At 41.0% G+C, this 26,972-nt stretch overlaps 1 protein-coding gene across 1 annotated transcript in view; it reads left to right on the forward strand.

Annotated features, from left to right (window-relative positions):
- NIBAN1 (niban apoptosis regulator 1) overlaps positions 1 to 26,972 on the forward strand; it is a 78,157-nt gene that overhangs the window by 23,654 nt on the left and 27,531 nt on the right. The window contains exons 2-5 of the mRNA XM_042463567.1: positions 17,555 to 17,685; positions 19,546 to 19,677; positions 21,936 to 22,050; positions 24,471 to 24,638. Coding sequence (XP_042319501.1) covers positions 17,555 to 17,685; positions 19,546 to 19,677; positions 21,936 to 22,050; positions 24,471 to 24,638 — 546 coding nt within the window. The remainder of the gene's footprint in view (positions 1 to 17,554; positions 17,686 to 19,545; positions 19,678 to 21,935; positions 22,051 to 24,470; positions 24,639 to 26,972) is intronic.

Genomic DNA, 26,972 nt, shown 5'->3' on the forward strand with positions numbered 1-26,972 from the left:
TTCTGCTGCTGCTGTTGTTGCTGTTGCTGTTGTTGTTGTTTTCCTTCAAGTTGACTCCAATTTATGGCAATCCTATAATGGGATTTTCAGTTGCTTCCCTCTTAGTCTGAAAGGGTATGCCTTGACCAAGATCACTAAGTGGGTTTCCACAGCTAAGAAGGGATTCAAACCCTGGCCTCCCAGAGTGCTAGTCCCAACATTCAAACAAATCACTACATCATTCTGGCTGTAGTGGAAAATATAAGTAAAATATATCAATGAACACCAGATGGATCTGTACCATTTCACTTTAGGCTGCAGATGCAGTCCTGCATATCTGAACACTTCCTTATGTCATCCCCCCCCCCCCATCTTCCCAGTTGCTTTCTGTCTCAAAAAGTTTAATCTTTTTTCACTTTACTGGCTTGTCTTTGACTGTGCATGCTTTTAAAATGTATGTTAGCGAAGCCTGATTCATTGGTGTTTATTCTCTCTCTCTCTCTTTTTTTTTTCTCATGCTCCAGCTGAACAAATGCTGTTGTTATTATTCCAAAGCTATATTTGTAGAAGTCTCTCATCTGAGTGTAATTCCCATTATTTGGCAGAGGCAACCAAACTGTCTTCCATAGTACAAGGAAATACAGATGGCTTGAGACAAGGGATCTATGTGCTGTCAAATTCATTCAGAGATTCAGATGGAGAGAAGCCATCTGGAGATGATGTTGCAATGGAAAAGATAACTTCTTGGCCCATTCTTCTAGGTGGAAAAAGTAAATGCAAAGATGCAGATTCCAAGTTTAGACCAGTACTGGATGATGATGATGATGATGATGATGATTCATTTTTTGCACACATATGGATACACAAGTGTAAGACATTTCAGGCCCTACACAAAGAGGCAGCCATTTTAAGCCATAAAAGAACAACAAACCAAAGATACAAAGATGACTTTTAAGGACTGGTTACACATATCTTTCAACTGAATATGTATTCTTACTATGGCGCTGTACTAGGGTTAGGGGACCGTGCAGCAACTGCACGGTCCCTAACTCTAGTACATGCTGGCACTGTAACAATGGCGGTGCCCTGTGTACATGGGCGCTGCCATTGTTACGTAAGTGCCACATGGCATCTGCACATTGCCGCGCGACGCTTACATAACAAATGAGGCAGTGGCGCACTCGTTATGCCACCCCTGCAGCTTTAAAAGAACCAGCATTTCTCTGGTTCTTTTTCCTCCACAGGGAAGTCACATGGTTTGGCGGCTGCGGCTTCCCTCCAGAGGAAAAAAGGCTGCTGCCACTCCGGACATTAAGAAAGGTATGTACCCGGCCTTAGTTACACAAGTAGAAAAGGTGCCGCTTGGCCAGCGTTGTTGGTTTGTTTGGTTTTGGGTTCTTTATGACAATGCATGTGACAGAGCATGTCACCAAATATGAGTGAAAACGTTGATGCAATTGCCATGATTGATGGAGGGGGGGAAGCTGTGGAAAAGCGTCCTTTTTTAATTAATTAATTGGTAAACGTGAACGAGAGGTGGGTTAATTTGCAACAGGAAAATTTGATCGGCTCAAATGTAGTGTGAACGACGCTCCATTGTTGAACCAAACCATTGATTTGGATCACAAACCAAATTATTGTCTGAAGTTAAATCTCTGGATTAGCAATGGTTGCATCTTCTCTCTAGCACTCACTTAAATAAACTGGGTAAACAATTTCCCAGGGTTAGGAAAATTCATTGGACAACCACTTCATTAATTCATTGGACAACCATCAGGAACTTCAAGCTGTGTTGGCTGCCATCATTAGGAACTGTCAGTAGGGCAGTGAATCCATGCCAGGTTTTGGATAGCGTCAAAGGAGCTGTCTAGTGTGCTGAGTCTGTTGTGGGGGATGAATTTCAGCACATCAGAGACCTCCTGGAAAGCTTAGATTAAAACCTAGGGGATTTACCGCACCACTGATACGTGAACCATGAACTGCCACTGGCTACCATGCCTCTTGTCATTCCTGCAATTGCTGCTGAAATTCTCTCTTTGGTGCTATAGAGCCCTCTTGTATCACACAGCCTTGCAGAATGGTAGAGCACAGTGTCTCTTTCCTTTCTAGAAACCCTCAAAAGGAAGGGATGGAAGACAGACTAAAATATATGTAGACAGCTGTCACTGGATGATTTGTAACCCACACCCTGTTCTGGCAGCATAAAATGGTAACCCCTTAAAAGTACTGTAACACGTGATGCAGAGCACATTAGCAATTGACTTTTGTATGTATGCCTTCTGCCTATTTGACGGGCAGATATAACAACACTCCTGTCCATCTAAGACTATGTATCTGCAAAACTGGAGAAGTGGAGAATATAGAAGATTACCTTCTACATTGCCCTCTGTATATATCTCCTAGACAAAGGTTTCTTGATTGTATTTTGAAATCCCTTTCCGGTAGATCTTGCTTTCAGCAGACTTGTGTCCTTTTGGCTGGCAACAATGCATTTGTTACTTCTATGGTAGCAAAATTTGGTTTAGCTGCTAGCAAGATTAGAATAGCTTTCTTGATGGGAACGTGGCTAGTTCCAATCTAGTTTTATTGTTATATTATTTTTCATTTATGTGTATTATTGGCCTTTTGTTGATGGATCTCTTTTATTAACTTACCGTGTTGTTTTGGTGATTTTTATGCTTTTTTTTAAACTCTTTTTTGTTTTAACTGGTTGGATTTTATATTGTGACGGCTTTTAGCTTTTAACAATAAAATTTCTACAAAAATTGACTGTTGTATTTGAGGTTCTAAAAGCTTTAAAACATCTAGCTTTACCCTTAGTGCCATGCAAATATTCTGGTGTGGAGCTTGCAGCTTCAGGCTTGAATGTTTTAGCCAACACACCACAGCACCACAATCATTTGCATTGATGAAAGCTTTCAAGTCCCTATAATGTCCCTGTGTACAGTACACATAGCAACACACGGTACAAACTGTAATATTTCAAACATTCACACATCTTAGAGAGGTCAAGTAAATGTACTGGCCATAGGGTTTATAGAAAATGCCAAGCATGCCTTTACAGGTCTAGTCACTCAGGGAAGTCCTTTACCCTTTTAGCCTTGTTTGGAATGGCATATTATGGATTTGGACTGTAATTGTGCTCTTCACTTAAAGACGTGAGAAGTGTGAGGAGGGTTGGTTACTAGCAATTTCGGTTAACAGTGTTGACACTTTAAACCATATCTGTGAGACTTGGTCTGTAATTACAGTAAACATGCTCTGCCTATTTTTTTCCTTTCTTTTTTTGCCTTAGGGCAACATGGTGTTTCTCACCCTTGTGGGACATTCCTAGGGCTGGGGAGTTTCCAATCTAGCAAACATAACAAAAATGAAAAGGTGATGAGATTGTATGATGCTTGAATTATAGCCCAGGCATGCGTTCTGTGTGACACCCTAGTGACACAGTTGAGGTGGTAGGAAAAGTTTAAATACGGTAATTAGGATCAAAAAAGTAAACTGAAATCTGCACATTGAAAGAAAAACAACATTGATGAGAGCCTTCCCATGCCAAGAGGTATATTAAAGATAATTGCAGCACCTCTTGCTTTCATGAGAGAGTTGTTGATTAATTTAAATCTAATTTAAATTTACATTTTTACAAGATGTGAGCAGATAAATGAATAAATAAAATATCTTTGAATTAGCAGAATTTTTGTGACAGGCCTTTTAGGCAACTTGTTGGATTTCATTCAGCACTGTGGGGAAACCAATGTGATTAAGCACACTGTTTTAAGATTAGTACAAGAATGTCTTTATAAAAATGGGAGGGGAATTAAAATTTCTATAAAACTTCAACTATTTTGATAGATACAAACCCCACCAAAGGCCATCAGGGATAACACATTTAGCAGATACAGTTACATACTTGAATGTTTCCAACATATTGCTTGTGCTAGAATAAAGTGTATGAGTCTGAGTACCCTCTAATTGCCATTTATTCACACAGAGGATTTGCATTTGGTGTAGCCAAGCTTTATGCATGTCCTGTGATTCTGTACGTGCAAAATATCCCACAAAGGGATCAACCCTAAGCTCAGAAGGGTCCAGGCCAGTTTGGTTGTCATGCATTCTGCAGTTGCCCAAAGAGCTCATTTCACCACAAAAGCAACCCAAGAGAACTGATAAATGCCACAGAGGAACATCAAGTAGTTTCAAGAGGCTTTGAACTAATTAGTCCTCCAGTTAATTCCAGGGCCAGCCCCAACCCTCAGCCCCAGGCAACCAGCTAGCCACTGCCCAACCCTAGCCCATTGGACTCACATGCATGGACACCAGCTATCACAGGAGGAAGAAGGATCTGTCTCTGCACATATACACAAATATATATATGGCTGTTTCCTAGGGTGCCCAGAGACCCACTTTGTGGCCTATCAAAGACTTGAGAAGGATCTGAGAAGCTATGTGGGATACACAGCCCTCAGAGTTTGAAGAATAGACCAGAGGATTCATCCTTTGTTATGCCCTTGTTGTTGTTGCATGCATCCAAGTAATATTTTACTTATGACAATCTTTAGGCGAGCCTATCATAGGGTTTTCTTGGCAATTTTCTTCAGAGGAGATTTACCATTGCCATATTCTGTGGTTGAGAGAGTTTGACTTGCCTAAAGTCACCCAGTGGGTTTTTATGCTTGAGCAGAAATTCAAACCTTGGTTTCCAGAATCATAGTCCAGTGTTCAAACCACTACACCATGCTGTACTCTCCATGCACTCATAGAGAAGTGTTAATCTCTGTAGGCAAAGAAGCAGGCACATGGAATGACCTATAAGGCATTGCAAAAGTGACAACTTTTCTTGTAAAATCTGGTTAGATGGTCCTCAATCAAGATCTAAGCCCATACCAGTAGGGAAAGATTGAGTCAGAGCCCAATACATAGGGAAAAAAGAGCCTTGTGCATTAGAAATGGCATCTTATGACCAGCATCAGGAAGGAGATAGAATATGAAGAGGGAGACATTTGTAGAGAAAGGAAGTGGTTGGCATAAATTCTTGCACAATTCTTTTTAAAGTTTGCATTTTAAAGCCTCTGCTTATATATTTTCCAGTGTTTTACAGTTTTCGATAAAATTTGGAACAATGAGAATAATCCACATTTTGAAGCAAAGAGCAGAAATGAGCCCTCTTAAAAGGGCAGAAATGAGCCAGCATAAATCCCATGCAGAATTTAAAGTAATAGCAGGATTTCCAATTCCATCTTGTGAAGGGGGTACACCCCCAACAGCCAGCATATTCTGATTTTTCCAGTTACAGCATCAGCAGCAAGCATGGTTGTAGATCTGGGACTGCATTTCTTGCTCACCCTTTTTTCTCCAGTAAAAGTAGCAGAATAAGCTTTTGGAGACATTGAGATAATATTGCCAGGAAAAGCTTTGCCTGTATCATTGTCCACATCAGATTGCTGTTTAAAGCACGGTGTGAAGTAAGGGGGGAGGGGAGGAGATAAGCATTAAATCCAGTGGCTAGATTACCATGTTAGTGTTTCACACATGTGCTCCCCCACAGATGTGGATGGATGTTTTTGCCCCATGTCTGCATTCAGTTGAGTTGGGTGTGCAGTGCCATTGTGCATACAGGTGGGCATTGTGCATTGATGCATTGCTCATTGCATGTGCATGCTCATGATATTGTGAATTCCTTTGGGCATTTGGTGTCTGAGTTCAATGGCACAATGCTGACACTCAGCACAAGATTTGTGTAGCACAGTTGTTGTTGCTATGTGCCTTCAAATTGTTTCCAACTTATGGCAACCCTAAAGGAAAAGATATCGGGAATTTTCTTGGCAAGATTTATAAGGGGTGTGCGTGTTGCCTTTGTCTTCCTCTGAGACTGAATGCTGAAACAGATGGCCCTAAAGGGGTGGCATCATGCCGCCCCTTTGTGTGTGAGATTGGGGCTGCAGCAATCACACGCCATGGTCCCAATCTGGCATTTTTCTGCCCCCAAAAGGAGCGGCAAAATGCCACTCCTTTTTGGCATGGAAAAAGGGCGCCCTTGCTGCCACTGCCATGGCATAAAGGCTGCATTGCCCAAACACTGTGAAGCTGCCACACATGTGGTTAGCCATGCAGCTTCCCAGTGGCATGGGGGGGCGGCATCAGAGTGTGCGGCGTCTAAACGGTGCTGTCAGACAAAAGCCCCAGCCTGTCTTACTGCTGGTCTGTTTTGCCCCTGTGAGAGTGTGACTTGTCCAAGGTTTCCTTTGTCTTCCTCTGAGAGATTGAATGCTGAAACATGACTGAATGGGGTTTGAAACCTGGTCTTCAGAGTCGTAGTCCAATGCTCAAACCACTATGCCACACTGGCTCTGCGTTAACTGTGCGTGCAGAGATTTATGTTTGCAACTCCCATGTAGGATCTTGGCCATTATGTTCTTAGCTGAAAGGATTAGAAATGACTTGTGAGGGGAAGAGTTCTGTAAATGCAATACTTCATGCAACAGGTTTGTTCAGTAAAATAAACACGTGTCACTTACCTGTCTGCCTTTTAAAATCTGGTTTAGAAAGGAACAAAGGGAGAGGACAGGGCTGGGCAATGAAATGAGAAGATGATAAAAGTGCAGCTGAGCTTAACAGTCATATTAAAAGATGGTAGATGAGATAAAGATATTTGTGTGCATCTGAGGAAAGGAAGAAAGGGAAAAGAATATAACCACAGGACCAAATCACATGATTGATTAACAAACCCTCATGTGGTTCTCTGCTCATGTGAGACCATCTTTCATGTTTCTGACCTTGAAGAGGGGTGCACTGGCATAATTTTTTTGACCACTCTTTGGGCTCCTTTGAATCTGAACTGTGTGTGCATAGCTTAGGCATGGATTGCCTGGGTGCTCAGACACAGGAAATATATAAATTAGCATTTTGAGGCAGCAGTAAATCATATCATGCGAATGGTGAATCTTAAACAATGGTTTATTGACCCACCACAGCCGCAGTATTAAATGCTGGACAATTTGTCTAAGAACTGGACCTGCCAGATGGAAAGAGCTTGCCTCTATAGTGTGTGTGAGTGAGGAAGATCATTTTTCAGAAATGATCTAGACAATGTTTCTTAAACTGTGCTCTAAGGAGTGTTGAAAAGCAGCTTACTGATAGTTATCAATTGTCCCCATGTTGCTACCAGGCCCATCTGGTTGAATGTTGTGCTTTTAGGAAACATACGAGCTATCTTTCCCATTCTGTTAAAATATATAGGAAGATAATGAGAACCACACAAATGATACCACTGGAAAATATCCATGACTGGTAAGGGGAGCAGCCAGAGAGACAGCCAGCCTAGGTCTCAAGTTGAGCATGTTTGAACTGCCTGTCTAGTCAACTTCTGTAAAAAGAATGAAACTGGGAAAAAATCCTGACAGCAAAAAGTCTTGGACTAGCTTTCTGTGCTGTGATACACTCTGAGATCTTCTGCAGTGCACAAGGAATTTCATAAGAGATGTGAGAAGGTAGATTAGTAATGTTTGGGGAAAGGGTTTCCTGAAGATACACCATTGGTACAAAATTTGTTCTGCCATTGAGAAAGTTTCCATCTAGAGAGGACAGGCATCATGGCTGTGGCATCCTATGCAAGAGCTTAGAGGAGGAGTGGGGAACATGTCCCTCTGGATATTTTGAGACTGCAACTCACATCAGCTTTTGCCAGCATAATCATTGCTGAGGGATTGTGGGAGCTGTAGTCTAGTAACTCAAGGTGGGCCTGATATTGCGAGCTGTGGCCGCTCCAGTGTGATTTGCAGTATGATCCGAGCCACTGGCCCAGTTTTGAACCAGGCCAGCAAAATGAGCAATATTTTACAACTCCTTTTTGGCCCGGTTCTTTGTAAAAGATGCAGCCTAGGGGTGGTTTCCGGCTGCACTCAGGGCATGCGTCATCTAAACACTACACCCTGAACGCAGGAGGAAACCGGTTTATTTGGCCAGTTTTATTATTCAGGGTCTCCTCAGAACTAGAACATTTGAAAGGCCACCCTGTGTATTTGGGAACCCTGTCATTCATCCTTGAGAAGATAGCTTTCTTCAACCCTTGGCTCTGTTTTCACCTTTCCAAGCTGTGTTCTAGCATTCCAGCTAAGCAAACTAATAAAAAAATCTGGCTGTGCTTCACCTTAAACAACTAAATCAGTACTAAATATGGAAAAGTGCTGGCATCAGTCTTTTGGAAATCTTTAAGGGGGAAAATTATTAGTAACATTCTTATTTCCTAATCCATGTCTGTACAGAAATGTTTTTTTTAGTACTGTATACCAGTTCCTTAATAGGTTATAAATCCTGTTCACTTCTCACAGGCAAAGATGTTAAAAGTTCCTTTCACACTGTGTATGCATTTTTTCACTGCAGAGAAGTTGGGGATCCCTTGACTGTGAGCCATCTCCCCTTCATAGCATACTGTATCATCCTGAACTCCAAAGTTAAAGGATTTCAAGGGAAAATTCAGCCTGTCTGCAACCGTCACATTCTAATTTTAAAGGAAGGATGGAAGGGATAGGAGGGTGTTATTCAGACAGCGAAGATAATTTGGGTTAGATCTTCGTTGTTCAGCTGCATTTCAAATGCATCAAATTTAGATTGGGGAAGGGGGCTGCCACAAATTCCACTTAATGCAGCATAATTGATATTGTTTCCCCCCCCCCAAGTTTTAAAAATATATTCACATTGTTGGCAGTGTGAATAACCAATGTGAATAGACCCAAGATAAACCAAGATAAAACTCTGCATGCCTTAAATGTGTTTTGAATACATTTGCATCGTCAATTCCATCTTTATACGAGTTCTGGCACATGTGATCACCCAAACTCACAGAGATACACATAGTTCCATAGTGTGAATAACAAACCCAGAATGTGTGAGTATGTATTTGCATAGTCACACTAAAAATAACAACATGTGAATGACCCCATAGAGAAGCGTAATGGGAAGATCTGTGGGGGAATCCTTTCAACAACTGTAGGCCAGTTGGGGATTCTACTCCACCTTTTAATGTGAACCATCCAAGTTACTAAACTCTATCCCCCAAATAGGTTCAGCATTCTGGATGGGTCCGTTAAAGTTCAGGCTAAATCCTGGAGTGAGCATAGAAGCCACTACCTTCCACTGGTCATATGGTATTTTTATCTGACCACTATGAAAGCTTCCAGATCTGAATTGCTCACTGGTCTTGGCAACAAGGGGTTTATGCTACATGAAGGCATGGAAGAGGGTTTTGGCAGGAGATTTGGGTGTAGGTGTGTGTATGCTTGCCATTTTTTGCCCCTAATCTTCTCCTCACTTTAATTAAATTTAAGTTCCATCTTAAATCTTAATTTTGACATTTTAATCCATGGTGCTAATACCTTTTCTGACTTAACTTTGTGTTACAGTTTTACACTCCCAAGGAGGAAAGTTGGAAAGAAGGGGAATATTTCTTTTGGCACAACTGTTTTTGTTTTCCCCCCCTTTCAGATGACCTGTACTGAAACTGTATTTCTTTTCCTTGTGAGATATACATTAATAAGTTGTTTGGAGAGAGCAACATGGTGGTGCTTTGAATGCGGGACTGTGACTCTGGAGACCAGGGTTCAATTCTTGACTTGACCATGAAACCCACTGGGTTACCTTGGGCAAGTTATATTCTCTCACTTTCAGACAATGGCAATGGCAAACTGCCTCTGAACAAATCTTCCAAGAAAACCCTGTGATAGTTTTACCTTGGGGTCTTCATAAATCAGAAAAAAACTTGATGGAACACAGCAACAAGAAGCCCATATGTTCAATGAGCAGCAATATGCACATCGCGCACACCCATGTCAGTGTACCCATAGATGCATGTTGCCATCTGCAGATGGCTAGCTCCCTGATATGACAGGCTCACTGGATATGGATGCCACAGTAAGCTAGAATTCTGGTTTTCTTGTGCATGAATGACTATAGTGTGCTGGTGCAATCAGCTGGTTTGTGATTTGTTTATCATGATATTTGACTTGGGACTCTGGCTTGTCTCTCCAATAGCAAGACAGATGCATAAACCATGTGATTTTTTTTAAAAAAAAGATTACCTTTGAATATAGATCCTAATCCAGATTGGGGTCATGGACAGTTTCTCTTGAGTTACAAAAAAATAGGTTTACCTGCATGCTACTACAATGACTGCTCTGAACTTCTCCAATAAGGAAGAATATGAAGTAGGGAAATGTGATTCATTGTCCGTTGTGTAACCTTATGCAAGTAAAAGTTTCTTGTTTGGAATTTCCTGGCAGAAAAGTGGGATAAAATATAATGAATAAATGATGGCAAATAATAAAGAAAGCCTTTAAAATGCTACCACAGTTATTGCTGAGTGGTCAGTGGAGATAAGAGAATGATAAAAATGCTTTCAATTATTGTCTAATATTGTTGTCCCATGTGTTGAAACACTGAGGTTACCATAGGAATGGCTTACAACCCAAGCCAGATGGGAATATTTCTGAGCATCAAATAGAGACTCGTGGTGCAGAATTCACCATGAAAGTCTTCAGAGCAGTTCAATTATCTATGCTTTAAAATGCAATGATACGGACTCTTCCCCAAAAGCAAGAGTGGAAAACCTAATGAAAGTGTCCAAAGAATATGAAACAGATGGAATGCAGGAGTATTGTAAACAGTAGCCAATTACAGTCATGTGTCATTTTTAAAAGTCTGTAATTTTCTATTTATTTATTTGTTTGTTTGTTTGATAAATGGCACCAAGGACCATTCAAAGCTTGACTGAACACAACAGTTTCCACTGCCCATCTGAAGCATAATGGAGAAGGGACCAGTGTGTCTTTCTAGTGAATGAGTGCTGCAGTCAGGATGCTGCTATACAAAAGGCATTGTCCTAAGCAACCATCAACCCAGTTTGTCTTCTAGGTAGTGTGACTTGTAATGAGGCCTTTGATGACAACTGTAAGTTATGGGCAAGTTCATAAGGAAGAAGCAGGCTTTCAGATATCCCGGCCTTAGTCCTCTTGGCCTCTAGGGAAATTTTAGGTTTGATTGGGTCTGAGTTACATTTTGGCAGCCCATGGTATCCATATAACTTTCCTCTGGCAGTACATTTCAAAAGAGTTGAGTCTCTTCCTGTCAGCTGTCGTCACTGCCCAGCTTTCACAACCATAGATAGAAACCAGAAATGCAATGATACAGATGATTTTGACTTTGGTATCTAATGATAAAACTTTACACTTGTGAACCTTATCTAGTTCCTTCATACCTCCCCTTTTACTTTTAGACCAAATCATATAGAACTCTACAAATAAGAACCAGGATATATAATCTGGCTTGGAAACAAAGTAGAAGTCAGTGAGACAGATCCCAGAGCTGGAAAATAAGAATCTATAAAATGCATAGCTAACCACAGTTTGGCTACCAATTTCACAATAAGTGTCCAGCTGTACTTCTCCAGCATTGCTTTCTGGGAATGTTTGGCCAAATAGAAAGACCAGTCATTCTTGCAGGAAGGATGCCGGAAGGGGTTGACAGTGAACTGAAATGGAGATAATAGAATCGTAGAGTTGGAAGAGAACACAAGGGCCATCCAGTCCAACCCCCTGCCATGCTGGAACTCTCAATCAAAGCATCCCTGACAGATGGCCATCCAGCCTCTGTTTAAAGACATCCAAGAAAGGAGACTCCACCATACTCTGAGGGAGTGTGTTTCACTGTCAAACAGTCCTTACTGTCAGGAAGTTCCTCCTAATGTTGAGATGGAATCTCTTTTCTTGTAGCTTGCATCCATTGTTCTGGGTCCTGTCCTCTGGAGCAGCAGAAAACAAGCTTGCTCTCTCCTCAATATGATATCCCTTCAAATATTTAAACAGGGCTGTCATATCACCTCTTAACCTTCTCTTCTCCAGGCTAAACATCCTCAGCTCCCTAAGGCGTTCCTCATAGGGCATGGCTTCTCAGACCCTTCAACATTTTAGTCGCCCTCCTTTGGAGATGCTCCAGTTTCTTAACATCCTTTTTGAATTGTTGTGCCCAGAACTGGACACAATATTCCAGGTGAGGGTGTTTAAGTAAGAGAGGCAATTAGGATACAAAAGCTAGAGGCCAATCTCTGAAATGAAAATTGCCCTTCAGAGGTCTGGCAGAGTCCACTGGTTAGTATGATGATAAAGTAGACTTCCTTGGAAGCTGATTTCAGCTCATGAATAGAGTGAAGTCTACCTTTCTGTTGGTCCAAGTGCTGGAAGATTTGTAACTAGAAAAGAGTTGTCCCAGGAAGTCAGTGCTTGAAAGATTGCTCTGTGCTGGCGTGTCATCCAAAGTGCCCATATTTTTTTCTCAGATGGACACCTCTTGCATCTAGGAAGCCTTTGTTCTACCACCAGCAAGAGCTACACCCCCCACCCCAGGACCACATATTCATGGACTCTGTTAATGGAATGGGAATAGGCATTGTGGAGTCCAGACACTTGGCATCTATGGCCTACCATCCCAGTGGAGAAACATAAGAGAGATAGAGAGTTCCAAAAAGACCTCCTTGGGCAGCCCTTGCAGCCCATCTGCCTGCACAGTTCTACACACCTAAAAGTTACGAGATAATACCTTGTTATAAATCCTCAGAAAGAGAACTGCTAGTTGTACTAGCATAATGGCCCAGCAAAATGCCAATCTGTTTAATTCATGATGGGATAAACAGGAATAAAATCTTAAAAGAATTAAACAGAGCATAGCATTTATATTTACATGCAAACAGATATAAATCCCAATCGTGGTCCCGACTCAACCGAAAACTGATCTCATTTAGGGATGTAAATCTTTCTACTTTTTGCTATATCAGGCAAATACAAGTAATGCAAGCGGTGTTCTCTCTACTGTCAAGAATACTGAGGACTTCTGTGCACTTTTGACTCGTTGGTCTGCAGAGAAGCACACTTGGGTTTGTCAGTGTGGGTGTATACAGAAAATATATTTTCTCCTCAATAACAGTACCTTTGCACAGAAGACAAGAGTTTTCGGGTCAAACATTTTTTTTTTCTGTGAAAAAACATCACGTGGGCTTGTGCAGAATTTCCCTCAAAAAACATCCCAAATAGCAAAGCATCTCATATATATATTGCTTCATTGGGATCTCTTTAGGGTTGGGACACCTTTTTTGACTGTGATCGAAATATTAACGAATATTCTCCCCATCTGTAACCTCATTAAGGTGTTGTTTTAAATAGAGAAGTAGGACCAGAGAGATCATGCATAACCTCTCACATTTTATTCTGTCAGTAACATACTGTTGACTTAGTTGTTTCCGTAATATTACCTCTATAACTGATGTTTATCATATTCTATAATATTTCAGGGTGAATTGTTCTTTATGTGCGTCCATGCATGTGTGTAATTTTATATTGATTGTATTTATTGGATGATGTTTGATTCTGTGAGCTGCTTTGTGAAAAGAAAATCAGGTGGTAACTTGTTAAATTAAACAAATAAAACAAACACTTTTGCTTTCTGGTCTTTCCTCCATTTCAGCTGCCTTCGCACTGCAGAAATAATCTAGTGTGACATGACTTTAACTGCCATGGCTCAATCCTATGGAATTCAGGGAATTGTAGTTTCTTTGTGGCACCAGAGCTCTCTGACAGAGAAGGCTAAATGTCTTACAACACCACAATTCCCAGAATGACATAGCATTGAGCCATGGTTGTTAAGGTGGTATCAGTCTAGATTATTTCTGCAGTGCGAATGCAGCCTTAGAATCTATCCATTCAAAATCCTTTTGCTTAGTGGGCTTCTATACCTGTAAATTACTCATGTCAATATATATAGAGAGAACCCTGCAACAAAAAAGGTAGGCAGGGAGAATCAATATATGAGCAAGGAAATAACCAAGCGTCCAGAGATATGCAGCTCTTTCTGTCTTGCCAATCCACTATTTAAAATTGCAGTCTCCTAAGGCTGTTTTTCATTTCTTAAAAAATCTTTTCAGAAATATGTGTATGTAATTTGCTTCTCAGTCTCATAACTGGTGTGCTATTTCTACATTTGAAATGTTGTAGTGCACTACTTTTTGATACTCTTCAGGTAACTTTTGCTATTAAACTGATTACAGCATACACTTAGAAATAAGTCATGTTGCGTACAATGGCACTCACTCCCACACGAGTAAGTATAGGATTGCAGCCTAAATTGCTTTGTAATACATGGAAACTAATAAAAATATAGTGTTTTTCAAAAATGCTTCCAGATGGTTGGTTTGTTGCAATGATTATGCCACATTTTCAGTACTGTTCTCCTGTAGGTTAAGAGCAGTCTGAACAGGAATTGTTAGTGGTCCCAAACAGAAGGCAGGTATCAAGCTCTCAGAAGCACCTTTGCAACCAATTTATTTTGCTCTTCACCAATGTATGGCATACCAGTGACTGATTCCAGCCTATAGAGATGACATGCAAAACAGTCAGCAATATAAGTTTTAATGGTAGGCCCTCTCTTTTGGAAAACAGAAACAAACAATCCCTGCATATGGAAAGCTGGCTTGCAAGTCATCCCTGTCCATGTATACATGTCCATATATATTTAGGGGAAAAAATGGAGGACCGAGGACTGAACGTCAAAAGGGTTCTAAGGAATGGTTTTTTGATTTCCCATATAGCTCTGTGCTGACAGCTTGGGAACTTTTTTTTTACTGCAAGTCCCAAACTCCCACAGCAAGAAGGCAACTGGTGGAAAGATTGTGGGTGTTGTGGTCCCAAAACAGTAGCATTTCCAGTTTCTGGTTGTGCCAGAAGGACACTCCCCCATGCCTTACCACAAGCAAGCCATTCATTGAGGCCCAAGTGAGACGGAAACTGGTATTTGGAATCATCAACAAGAGCTTGCCTTAATTAAAGATAAAGCTGTTTATTAGAATTGTTTTTATAGAATATGAATAATAAGAAAAATGGGGTACCTACTACTGTCTACATGACTAAGGGCCCTTTCACATTACACAGCTGTAGTGCTGTGATTCCACTTTTACTGCTGTGGCAATATTCTGTGAGATCCTGTGGATTTTAGTTTTGGGAGGCGCTAGAGTTCTCTGGCTGAGAATTCTAAACGCCCTCCCCAAAGCTCAAATCCAAATTCCAAATCCCAACATCCCATAGGACAGAACCATGGCGGTTAAAGTAGAATCATAGGGTTGTAATTGTGTTGTACAAAAAGGACTTTGGAGAGGAAGAGGTCTGCAAGATGAAGTCAAGGCTTAAAATATTAATATATAGGTGAGGAAGCATCAGAGCAGAGGAAATAAAAAGGAACTCACCAGGGAACTCTTAAGTACTTGGCTGCACCTCTCTTGCCTCCTATAGATACATACTGTAGTTACTTGTGCAAGTGTGTTTTCATATTTCTACGCTTTCAACATATGAACTGTCCCCTTCAATGAGTTTAATAGTGCGGAGGTTTGCTTCCAGGATCGCCCATGGATACCAAAATCCGTGGATGCTCAAGTCCCATTAAATTCGGTGGCATACTAAAATGGTGTCACTTATATAAAATGGCAAACTCAAGATTTGCTTTCTGGAATTTATATTTCTAAAAATGTTTTTCAAGCTGTGGGTGCTTGAATCCGTGGATAAGGAATCTGTGGATACGGAGGTCTGACTGTAATTTGGATCCTGCACCACTCCCCTATATGGTCTGTAGAATAAAAAGGGATGCCTGATATAATGGTTTATTTGTTTTTATTTATGTAATGTATTTATTTAATTTCTATGCTGCCTTTTTCCCAGAAGGGACTCAAGGCAGCTCACAAACAAAAACACATTAAAAACTTGTTACAGTTAAACAATTAAAACTTCACATAAAAACAATATAAAATTACAAACATTAAAACCACAATAAAATGGTTAAGGAGCAAGAAGATTATAGCTTTTATAGAGACTCATAGGTCTGTTGTAGAGACTTTGAACCAGACCTACAACCTGAAATAAAAGAAAAGGAAAATGTTATGGCATGAGAACACAGGATGGATTTCTTTAGGAGATAATGGCCTGTTATAGACAGCCAAAATAAAGCTGCTTCGAGTCACAGTGGAGGTATGGTGTTTCAATGATGCATGCGTCCTAAGAGTCCAGAAGTCGCACCAAAGCCACGCTCCAGCCCTAGGACTGGGCATGGCTTTTGGACTCTTAGGATGCATGCATCATTGAAACACCATACCTCCACTGTGACTCGAAGCAGCTTTATTTGGCTGTCTGTAACAGGCCAATAATAATAATAATAAATAAATAAAAACTTTTATTTATACACCCGCCCTTCCGGTGATCAGGGCGGCTTACAATATGCACCGAAGTGCAACAGTATACATTTTAAAAACAATGTGCAACAAAAAACATCCATAAAACAAAAAACAATAAAAAAAAACCCTTACCCAACTCCACGGCCACGAGAGAGGAGGGGGCCCATAGGATGTCTAGTCGGGGATGCATGATTAAATAGGAGGTTTTGAGACCCTTCCTAAATTGGGCCAGGGTGGAGGATGAGCGGAGCTCAGTGGGCAGCGTATCCAAAGGGCTGGGGCAGCTATGGAAAAGGATCTTCTGGTTGTAGTAGCCAACCTAGCCCCAGCACCTTCAGGAGTTGCTGCCCAGATGTTCTGAGGGTGCGAGGCGGAATGTACGGGGAGAGGCGGTCCTTCAGGAATCCTGGGCCCAAGCCATTTAGGGCTTTATAGGTAATAACCACGCCTTATATTGCGCTCGGAAGTGGATGGGCAGCCAATGGAGATCTTTAAGCACAGGTGTTATGTGGCTGATCCTGGGAGCACCAGTGACCAGCCGCGCTCCATGTTCTGCACCAATTGCAGCTTCCGAGTTGTGGTATAAGGGTTGCCCCATTAGAGTACATTACAGAATCCAGTCTCGAAGTTACCCGAGCATGTACAACAGTTTCAAGGTCCCTCTGGGCCAGGTATGGGCGCAGCTGGCGAATCAGCCGAAGCTGATAACAGGTACTCTGACCGTCGCATTCACCTGAGCAGTCGGAGGGACGAGTCAAGAGCACCCCCAGACTGCGCACGGAGTCCTTCCCGGGGAGCGTGACCCCGTTCAGGACAGGTGGAACCACCGCCATTCCTGGACCAGGGGACCTATCCTAGTACCTCCGTTCTCTCTGGATTAAGCTTGAGTCGGTTTTTCCCTCATCCAGCCCATTACTGACTCCAGACAGGCCACGAGAGAAGAGACGCCATCCCCATCACTGCATCAGTCGGAGACATAGAGAAAAAATTTGGGTGTCATCAGGTACTGATAACCCCGCGCCCCATGTCTCCGATGATTTCCCAGCGGTTTCATGTAATGTTAATAGCATGGGGGACAGAATGTTTTTTTGAAATGACTTTAAGATAAGGGTTATAGAGCCCTGGTGGCACAGTGGTCAAGAAATATTATTGTTGCAGCTGATGACATATAGGAACTTAACTTGTTTTGCATGGTCAGATACATGCAATTACATAGGTCTTTTGCAAAATTTGCTTCCTGCAGCAGTTCTGAGAACTTCACAGTTGTGGAGCCTTTAAGAGATTGAGGCAAAATGTAATATACCTGTTAACATGTCCTTTCAGGAAAGACAGAAGCTGTGTTCAAGAACTTTAGCCCACACTATAAACGACAGTATGCTGTGTCCTTTTGCAAGCACATCCAGAATGAGCTGGAACAAAATAGAGACCTGCAGTCCCAGTTCTTAAAAACAAAGGTAAGAGGGAGTGTTTATTACTGTGAATGCATCCACATAATACTTTTTGAAGCCTACTGGAAGCCAGCTTAATGGTCACAGTGGACTAGTTCAGTTTGGGACCAAGATTCAGTTTTGCATGCTCCAAGCTTTCCACTCTCTGGTCACATATTTCCATTCCCTTCATGATTTCCTGATTGCTTTTGTATCCAAAATAGACAAACTGTATACTGTATTCAAACTTCAGTTCTCTGTGTAGTTATGAAGTTTACTGGGTGACATTGGTCCAGTCACCGTTTCTCAGCTTCCAGTACTTCACAGAAGCATAGGATGGCATATATCTTTGACATTTCTTAATTAATTAATTAATTATATTTATGATTTACAGTTATATCCGACCCTCCTTCCAGTAAACTCAGAGTGGCACCCATGATAGTTCCCCTTCTTACTTTATAGTCACAACTATTACAGGAGGTAGGTCAGTCTGAATTAGAGACTCATTTCACACTATACAGTTATAGCAATTTGATTCTTCTTCAATAAATAAACAAGCAGACAAACAAATATAAACTTGCATGGGAGCATCAAACGGAATTGTGGGATTTTCAGTTTAAGAAGGGGCATTTGGAATCCCCAGCCAGAGAACTCCTTGAGTGCCTCTGACCAAACTATAAACCCCACAATTTCATAGGATGCAACCATGGTAGTTAAAGTGGAAACACAATGCCGTAATTGTGTGGCATGAAAAAATTCAGAGTGTGACTTGCTCAAAGTCACCCAGGAAGATTTCATGGCCAAATTTTACTCAGAACTTTCATCTCTTATGTCTGAATTGAACAGTGTTGAGCTTTATATTGCATGACAAAAAGAAGCTAAAATACAACGAGGGAAAAGCTGCTTTCTGATGCTCTCCACATGATGTTGTAGCACTTCCATTGTCCTTCCAGAGTGAGACAGTCATAAAAGCATACCTTTTACCAAATAGATTTTTCCAGCAGGACAAAAGGCACACTTTTATGACCATCTCCCTCAGGAAGAGAAGGAAGTGCTTCAATGGCATGCGGAGAGCTAAGCAGAAAGCTGTCTTTCTCTCACTGTGTATCGGCTTTTTTTGTCATGTGATAAGGCTTTTAATTTCCATAGCATAGACATAGAATCATAGAGTTGGAAGAGACCACAAGGGCCATCCAGACCAACCCCTTTTGGCCATTCAGGAACACAAAATCAAAGCATTCTCGACATATGACCATCCAGCTTCTGTTTAAAAACCTCCAAAAAAGAGAGATTCCACCATGTTCTGAGGGAGTGTGTTCCAGTGTCGAACAGCTATTGCTGTCAGGAAGTTCTTCCTGATGTTTAGGTGGAATCTCTTTTCTGTCCCAAGAAGAACCTTCTATAATAAGCATCCCAGCACATTCTGAGCTGCAAGGGGCCTCTGGCTGTGATGTGACTGTGAGCTACTGCATCCATAAGCAGGTTGCAATGTGAAAAAATTGATCTTCATTCCTTATGATTCCCAGGAGAAACACTACTCTTGCTAATACACCCTGAAAGCAGAAAACATGAAGCTTAATTGAAGATAATACAGGATTGTGTATCTGAGCAAGCACAAAGTACATTTGGTTTTTTGTTAAATTTTAGTATAAAATTTTCATACTTGAAGCAACTCACAAAAAATTAATTAAAACAAACCCTAAAACGGCAACATAAAATACTACAATTCATCCCATAGAATAATGTGGGGGAGTGGGGAAGCTAGCCACTATTATTGTGACACTGGGTTGTACCTGGCAGCCCCTTTTTTCTTGTCTATTTTTTTGGAGAGAACAGACTGGGAATTTGAAATTTTATTTCTCTGTAACATTTTAAAATCTTCCATAGCCTCCTGCAGAATCCAGTATGGTCTTCTATGAAGGAGAATTGTTACACTTTGTTGAAGAGTTGAAGAAATGGAAGGACAGATACATAGTGATTAAAAACAACTATGCTGTGGAGAGCTTTGAAAGCAAAGAGGTAAATTTATCCAGTAGTGAGGCTTGGTATTCAGAGGCATTGAACTACCCTGCTCAGTTCTGAGATCGTAGTGTCTTCCTCAAGGGCGAAAATAGCGAATGGCTGCTGTAACTATTACTCAGCATACTAAGGAGTTTGTTTTTCATCCAGTAAAAACAAGGGATGTGGCAAAGGCCCCTGATTGGTTTTGTATCCAGTTTGGTGATTCACAATGCAACCCAATTTAATTCAACCAGTGTGTATCTAATTCAAGCAATTCAGATTCCGAGTCCAGGTTTTGAAGTATGAAGTGTCCTACCTTCCATTGACTTGCATTGGGAAAATAAAACAGCAATAACATTTTCCCCCGTAAGTGCATGAAATCTGGAGACATGGTAGCATCTCCACGGCAGCTCTTGTGCAAACCACTTTCAAAGTTTGTTTTTGTTAAAGGTTGCAGATATATGTGCTACTTAAGTACTGTTGCCATGTCTGTGATGTGTTTATACTGCTGGTGTACTTAGACTGTGTGTGTATGTGACTGGCACATGTAGACAACGCTGACAGGTACATGAGAAAAATTAAAAACAGAGAACTAAATAAAGGTGGGAAAAGTGCAGGCCTCCTTGCTTTGCTTGACTGCAGCTCTCAGCAGCCCTAATCAGTGCAAGTAATGTGAGGAACGTTTCATGAGTTGTAAGAGTCCAACGTTGGGAAGGCCCACACTTTATCCATACTTGGGCTAAATCCAATTGTTAGTCGCAACAGGAGTAGACTCATTGATTCAGTAGGAATTTGATATAAACTCCATTAATTCATTCAATCTACTCTGGTTGTGACTAACAATTGGATCTAGCCCTAAGCGAGTGAACAAAAGTAAACAGGTACAGATGGAATCAAATCCAGATTCAATCCAGACCATTCTGATCCAATTCAAATGAAATCTAGATTGGTTCATGTTGGCTTGATTTGCCCATAACAGTTGCAGAGCCTTAGTAAAAACAACAAAGAATCTTGCAGCATTTTAAACTACAAATACCATACATATTTGACAGTCAGTCAACGTCATGTATAAGTCGAAGTCAGGTTTGGAGGCTAAAAGGATGGATTTTGTTATGACCCCATGTATAAGTTAAGGGTAAAATTTAGGGGCATGTGACAAAGAGATCTATAAGACGAAGCAACGGAAATGATGCCAAAGAACTTAACAAAATTCCAGTAGGCGTAACTGTTTGAGCTCCTACTAAACACTGGATAGATAAGAGAGCAGAGGAGGGGGGTGTCAGTGCTTTCAGGACACATTACACTTTTGGCTTTCACCAAGGGATGGTTCCCTTTTTATAATATTTACAGTACAGTACTTATATTGACCTGTGAATAAGTCGACTCAATTTTGGGGGGGTCAATTTTTTGACTAAAATTTCTAAACTTATACATAAGTATATACAGTACGCTTTTGTTTTCATGGACCAAGCATTCCATATGTTGTGCCAGAAAAAAACTAGTTTCCATAATGTGCATTCTTATTTGCATATTTAATTTTATATTACACATATTTTGAGTTAATTTGCTCCATGCCAAAGATGCCAGCCACAGATGCTGGCGAAATGTCAGGAAGAAACTCTTCTAGAACATGGCCATATAGCCCGAAAAACCCACAAAAAACTATGGATGCCGGCCATGAAAGCATTCGACTTCCCAATGTTAACTGTTGAATGGCAGTGAATGGGTTTAAGAAGCATGATGTGTATTTTAAAGAAAAGGGCAGTGAAAGCCTTATTCAGCCACAACTTTGGCTTTTGAGGTTTCGGCAGGTATGGCCCACACTCTTTCAAGCCATAGGACTTAGGAACATCCCTTTCACAAAAGGTAAAGAAAAAAAAAGACTCCCAGGCCTGTTACAGACAGCCCAAATAAAGCTGCTTCGAGTCACTTTGGAGGTATGGTATTTCAATGATGCATGAGTCCTAAGAGTCTGGAAGCTTCAGACCCTCAGCTGCACTCCAGTCCTTAGGACTGGAGCGTGGCTTTGGTGCGGCCTTTGGACTCTTAGGACGCATGTATCATTGAAATACCATACCTCCAAAGTGACTCGAAGCAGCTTTATTTGGGCTGTCTGTAACAGGCCCCAGAAAGCTGAATCCTGCTCCCAGTACCAGAGAGCAAACAGCCCTACTCTTTGGTTTGTCCTCCATTTCAGCATAAAGAATTGGATAAATTCCATGTGCTTAGATCATTTCTATGTGTGTTTACATTTTATTTTCCCTTCTCAATTCCAGGCATTCCAAAAGGGGCTTAGTGCTAAAAGCTGCATTCTACCTGTGGGAGGCAAAGTATTGACTACAGAGGAAGAATATAACTTATTATCTGATAAGCATTTCCCAGACCCTAATGGTAAGACTCTGCCTCCTAAATTTACCCACTTTTTAAACATTTCTTTTTGATTATTGGGAAGTCTTAGGGTGCATCTACACTGTAGAAATAAAGCAGTTCAACACAACTTTAACTTCCATGGCTCCATCCTACAGGATCCTGGGTTTTGTGAGGCACCAGAACTCTTTGGCCCAGAGGCTAAAGACTCTGTAAAACTACAAATCCCAGGATTCCAAAGGGTGGGGAAGTACAGCACTTAAAGTGGTGTCAAACTGCATCATTTCTATAGTGTAGATGCACCCATAGAGTCTGAGTTTGCTTTGGGGGCAACCCTTGATAAATAAACACACAAACAAATAGTACAAGAGTATTGCTATATATAGTGTAGTGATGTTTTCTGTCAAATATTGCCCCCCCCCCTTTCTGCCCCCCTGCTCCTGTGGTACATCTGAGAACTTGCCCTGGTGCTTACTGAGGTAGAACAGCCTTTTCCAGAAGGGCTGGTTTGTGAACCGTTGAATGTTCACACCAGTTCATTTATTTTACCATATTTGGGGAATTGTGGATTTTGGAAGAAAGAAAAACAGATAAAGGATATATTGAGTCTCCTCCACCTGCCTGTCATAGTTGCATACTTATTTGAGTATAAGAAAGAAAGTTTGTGGGTGTAGCCTTAAAAAAAGAAGAACTTGGGAGGGCAAACTATCTCACCTCTAAAGAAAGCAGGAAGAATTTATCTGCGTGTGGTTGCACGAAAGAAAGGAGAGGAGGAAAGAAACAGGGAACGCAGACACCATCTAGTAAGACAGCCAGCTGGGCCTCCTGATGCAGTTTACAGCAAATGTGTGGAATCTCACAGACTTTATATAAAGACATAGAGAAGAGGCATGTGCTGTCTGCTTTGCAATCTCTCTGAAACTATTGGGATGTGTGAAAGAAGGAGGAGTGTTGGGAAAAGAAGGTGTACAAGAAAAGCCTACACATATTTAATATGTGTAGGCTGTCTTTTTACCTCAGACATTCTATGCACCAAAAAGCAGAGGAAAAGCAGCTAGAAGTCAAAAAGGAGAAAGTAAGCATGTGAACTGTACAAGGATGGGAGGGGAAACTTACTGGTTTCAGTCACAGAGCACCTAGAAGTGTTCCGATTATTTAACTGTTTGAAGCTTGTACAGGAATTAGGGGTGACATTTGTGTGCAGTTAGGTCCCACTTAGTGCAAACTAGCAGGGTAGTAAAATAGGTCTCTCTACAGACAAAGCATGCATTTCTGAACCCCGACAGCAGCAAGGCAGAGTCTAGGTGGAAGCCCTCTGTACATTCAGTACTTGGGAGAAAGGCAAGTTACACTACTCAAAGTAGACAATGCTAGTCCATATGAACACAAAGGTCTGACAGTATATCGCAAGATTTAGAGCTCAGGAGACTATGGGATTGTCTGCACTAAGGACATACACTGGACTCACCTTGGTACCAGTTTGATCTGTCCAGATGATGTGCAGCCACATCCACAGCAAAAATTCTGCTTTAAGATGTTAATCCAGTTTATGAAAAACCATGGTTTACTCCTCCAGTTCTCTTGGCTGTCTGGACAGCTGGATTGGGTCCAATTTGCAACCGCATGGTCCCTAACGCTAGTATGGCGCAGCGCCATAACAATGGTGGTGCCCCATGTATACGGGCGCCGCCATTGTGACGTGACGGATGCATAGCATCCATACATCACACCGTGCCAGTTACATCACGAGTGTGTCATTGGCGCACTCAGGCATAACTGGTGCGGCACAAAAAGAATCCCCTATATGCGAGTTCTTTTTTCTCACAGGGAAGCCTCATGGTTTGGCGGCTGTGGCTTCCCTGCGGAGGAAAAAGTGTCGGCAGGCCTACCTTTTTGGGAGGTCTGTACTGGGCCATAGTTGCCTATAGTATGTTTCGTTTAAAATCTGTAAGACGCAAGGATCACTGAGTCACCTGCTGGGTCCCATGATTTAAGACTGCTCTCCAGCCCCGGCTTTGTATAATATTTGTGTGTACAGTGGGCCCTCCACATTAACTGGGGTTAGGGGCATAGGACCCCATGAAAGTGAAAAAACAGCAAATAAAAAACACTATTTTTTTAACCCAAGAGAACACTTCTCTAGGAATCTCTAGGTCCTCAAGAGCATCTTCCAAAAGTTGACCATAGAATCATGCTGAAGGACCTATAAATGCCTAGATGTGTTTTCTCTAGTAATCTCTATGTCCTCCAGCGCAACTCTATGGTCAGCTTCTGGCAGAGTTGTGCTGGAGGACCTAGATATTCCTAGAAAGAGCATATTAAATCTACAAATAATCAAATTCACACAAATCAAGTCTGCAAATGTGGAGGGCTAGCTATAATTATTTGTGACAAATGCTTTCAGATCATGAAACCTACAAATATTTCAAATGCATTTTTTAAAGGTTCCAGTGAAAAAGAGAATGCCCCAGCTTTTGTTGTCCTTCCAAAAGAATTCCCTGTCTATCTGTGGCAACCATTCCTCAGACATGGTTACTTCTGCTTTACGAATGCAGAGGCTCAGAAGCAATTCAGCACAGCACTGAATGACTGCATCAGACACCTAAACCATGGTAAGTATAACAGGCAACATTGGATATCCTTGATGCATTTCCTCCACTTGGGATGTGACAGACCTGTAGATTTGGCTGTCCAATACTTTCATTTTAGCAAAAATTTGCAATTCTCTTGTAGGTTAGCTCTGTTACAGTATGATAATCTTGAGACAGAACTATAAGTTCTGAGTGAGATGAAGATGCTGTCAGGTTGTACATTTTCTTGCTCCTTTCAGCATCAGCTTGTTGTGTGGAACTAGATGTTTGGGTTAAGATGATACAGTAACAAGAATAATATGATCCTACATGCTGCAGGGAAGAAGGATAGAATTTATAGTTTTTTGGGGTTTTTTGGGCTATGTGGCCATTCTAGAACATGGCCTCATAGCCTGAAAAACCCACAAAAAACTATGGATGCCAGCCATGAAAGCCTTTGACTTTACATAGGATAGAATTTGGCTATTTTGTCAGGTAACGATGGAAGTTGGGCTGGCAATCCTATAATGTATTTCCTAACTCTGCGTTTCTGCCCAGTAGTGGTACAAAGGGGAAGGAAACTGTCATATGGCTACATGATCCAAATACATTTGATGCAACAGTCTCACTGAAGCCAGCCACATCACGTCAGTGCCAAATTGGACAGTCCCAACTAAATAAATTCAGCTAGCTTCCTGAATATAACAAAGCCAATGCTTTCTCTTTGTTACACACTGGCTGAGCTCATAGTTTCTTTTCAAGTCACATGCTTGGGTACAGCCTTTTTTGAATGATTATACCCTCCCATAAGAGAGTTCCTGGATTTTGAGATGTGGGGAGGCAGGAGGCTCTTCTCTGAGTCTTGCCATCTTCACAGGCATGTATGGTGGAAAGGTGAAAGAGGGTTCTTAACCTCTCTTCCCAGAAAGACTGTGTCCTTGTCCATCTGTCAGCAGGTGGAGATCTTTTCATCCCAACAAGGTGTTGGGAAGTGACTCTTTTATCTTAAAAGAACATCAATTGGAATATAAGGATTGTTAAAATGTAATAGAAAGTAGGAATATATTCACATATGGAAATATGATATGTATTGTATATATTAAGAATATTAATTAATTTTTTTAAAAAAGGAACATCAATTACTCTGCAGACTACTTGTATCTTTCCTTTTAATGAATATGTTTTTAATGATTTTTAATTCTGTAGGTGGTCTAACTGCAATTTAAAAGTTACTTTTCAATTGTTTTTATTTGTGAATGTTTTTACCGATCTGTTTTGATTTTTCTAAGCTGCCTTGGGTGCCAGCCCTGAGAGAAAGGTAGAATGCTATCATTGTTGTTCTTATTATTGTTACAGGTTGAGTCTCCCTTCTCTGGAGTTCCAAAATCCTAACTATTCCAAAATCCAAAACTTTTCATGGGTGGCTAAGATAGAGACACATTTGCTGTTTGGTAGTTCAATGTACACAAACTGTGTTTCATGAACAAAATTATTTAAAATATTATGTTTAAAATTACCTTCAGGTTATGTGCACAAGGTGTATATGAAAAACATAAGTGAATACAGTACTGTGTTTAGACTTGGATCCCATCTGCAAGATATGTCATTATGTATGTGTATGCAAATACAGGTATTCAAAATAAAAAAAAAATCCAGAGTGCAAAACACTTCTGATCCCAAGAATTTTGGACAAGGGAGACAAAACCTTTATTATTATTACCACCACTATCACCTTTATTGTTAATTTCATGCTGGAAAAGTCCATATCACTGAGACAAGTGTATCACATTGTCCTTTGAGTTTCCTCACAAATAATCCACGGATGCTCTGTGTGTGTTCAATAACAGTGTTTCATAATTGGTGATTATTTCAGTGCATGGTTTTTAATGTTTGATGTTTGGGCAGTATGCAGTAACTTAAAATGAAATGGTGTCCATTTTTCACAGTACTTAAAATTTGATAATATTTAGTAGCTGGCCTCCAATAGTGAATTCAAATTATTACATGCAGTGGGATGTACAACAAAGTCTTGCATTGTGGGATATTCCTGTTTGGGATTAAAGTCAGCCCGTCTTCCAGAATACACCACTCCTTTCCCTCTGGCCAACTTTTTTACATCCCTGACACTTGTCATTCTGTGGCTACTGAACATGCTCACTCAATCCCCCAAAGAACATTGTGTTCCATTAAGGACTGAGTAAGCAAAGGGAGTAAGTGCCCCTTTAGAGGATTACCACCCAAAAAAAGGTAAGTTATATTTCTAAAAATCTGGAGTTACCTGAACATGTTGATACTTCTCTCTTGTCACATATTGGCCTTGTTTTGGCTCCACTCCAGCCAAGCTTTTTGTCTGAGGAAAAACACTTGTGTTCATCA

The sequence above is a fragment of the Sceloporus undulatus genome, chromosome 4 (assembly GCF_019175285.1).
Source record: "Sceloporus undulatus isolate JIND9_A2432 ecotype Alabama chromosome 4, SceUnd_v1.1, whole genome shotgun sequence".
Lineage (NCBI taxonomy): Eukaryota > Metazoa > Chordata > Lepidosauria > Squamata > Phrynosomatidae > Sceloporus > Sceloporus undulatus.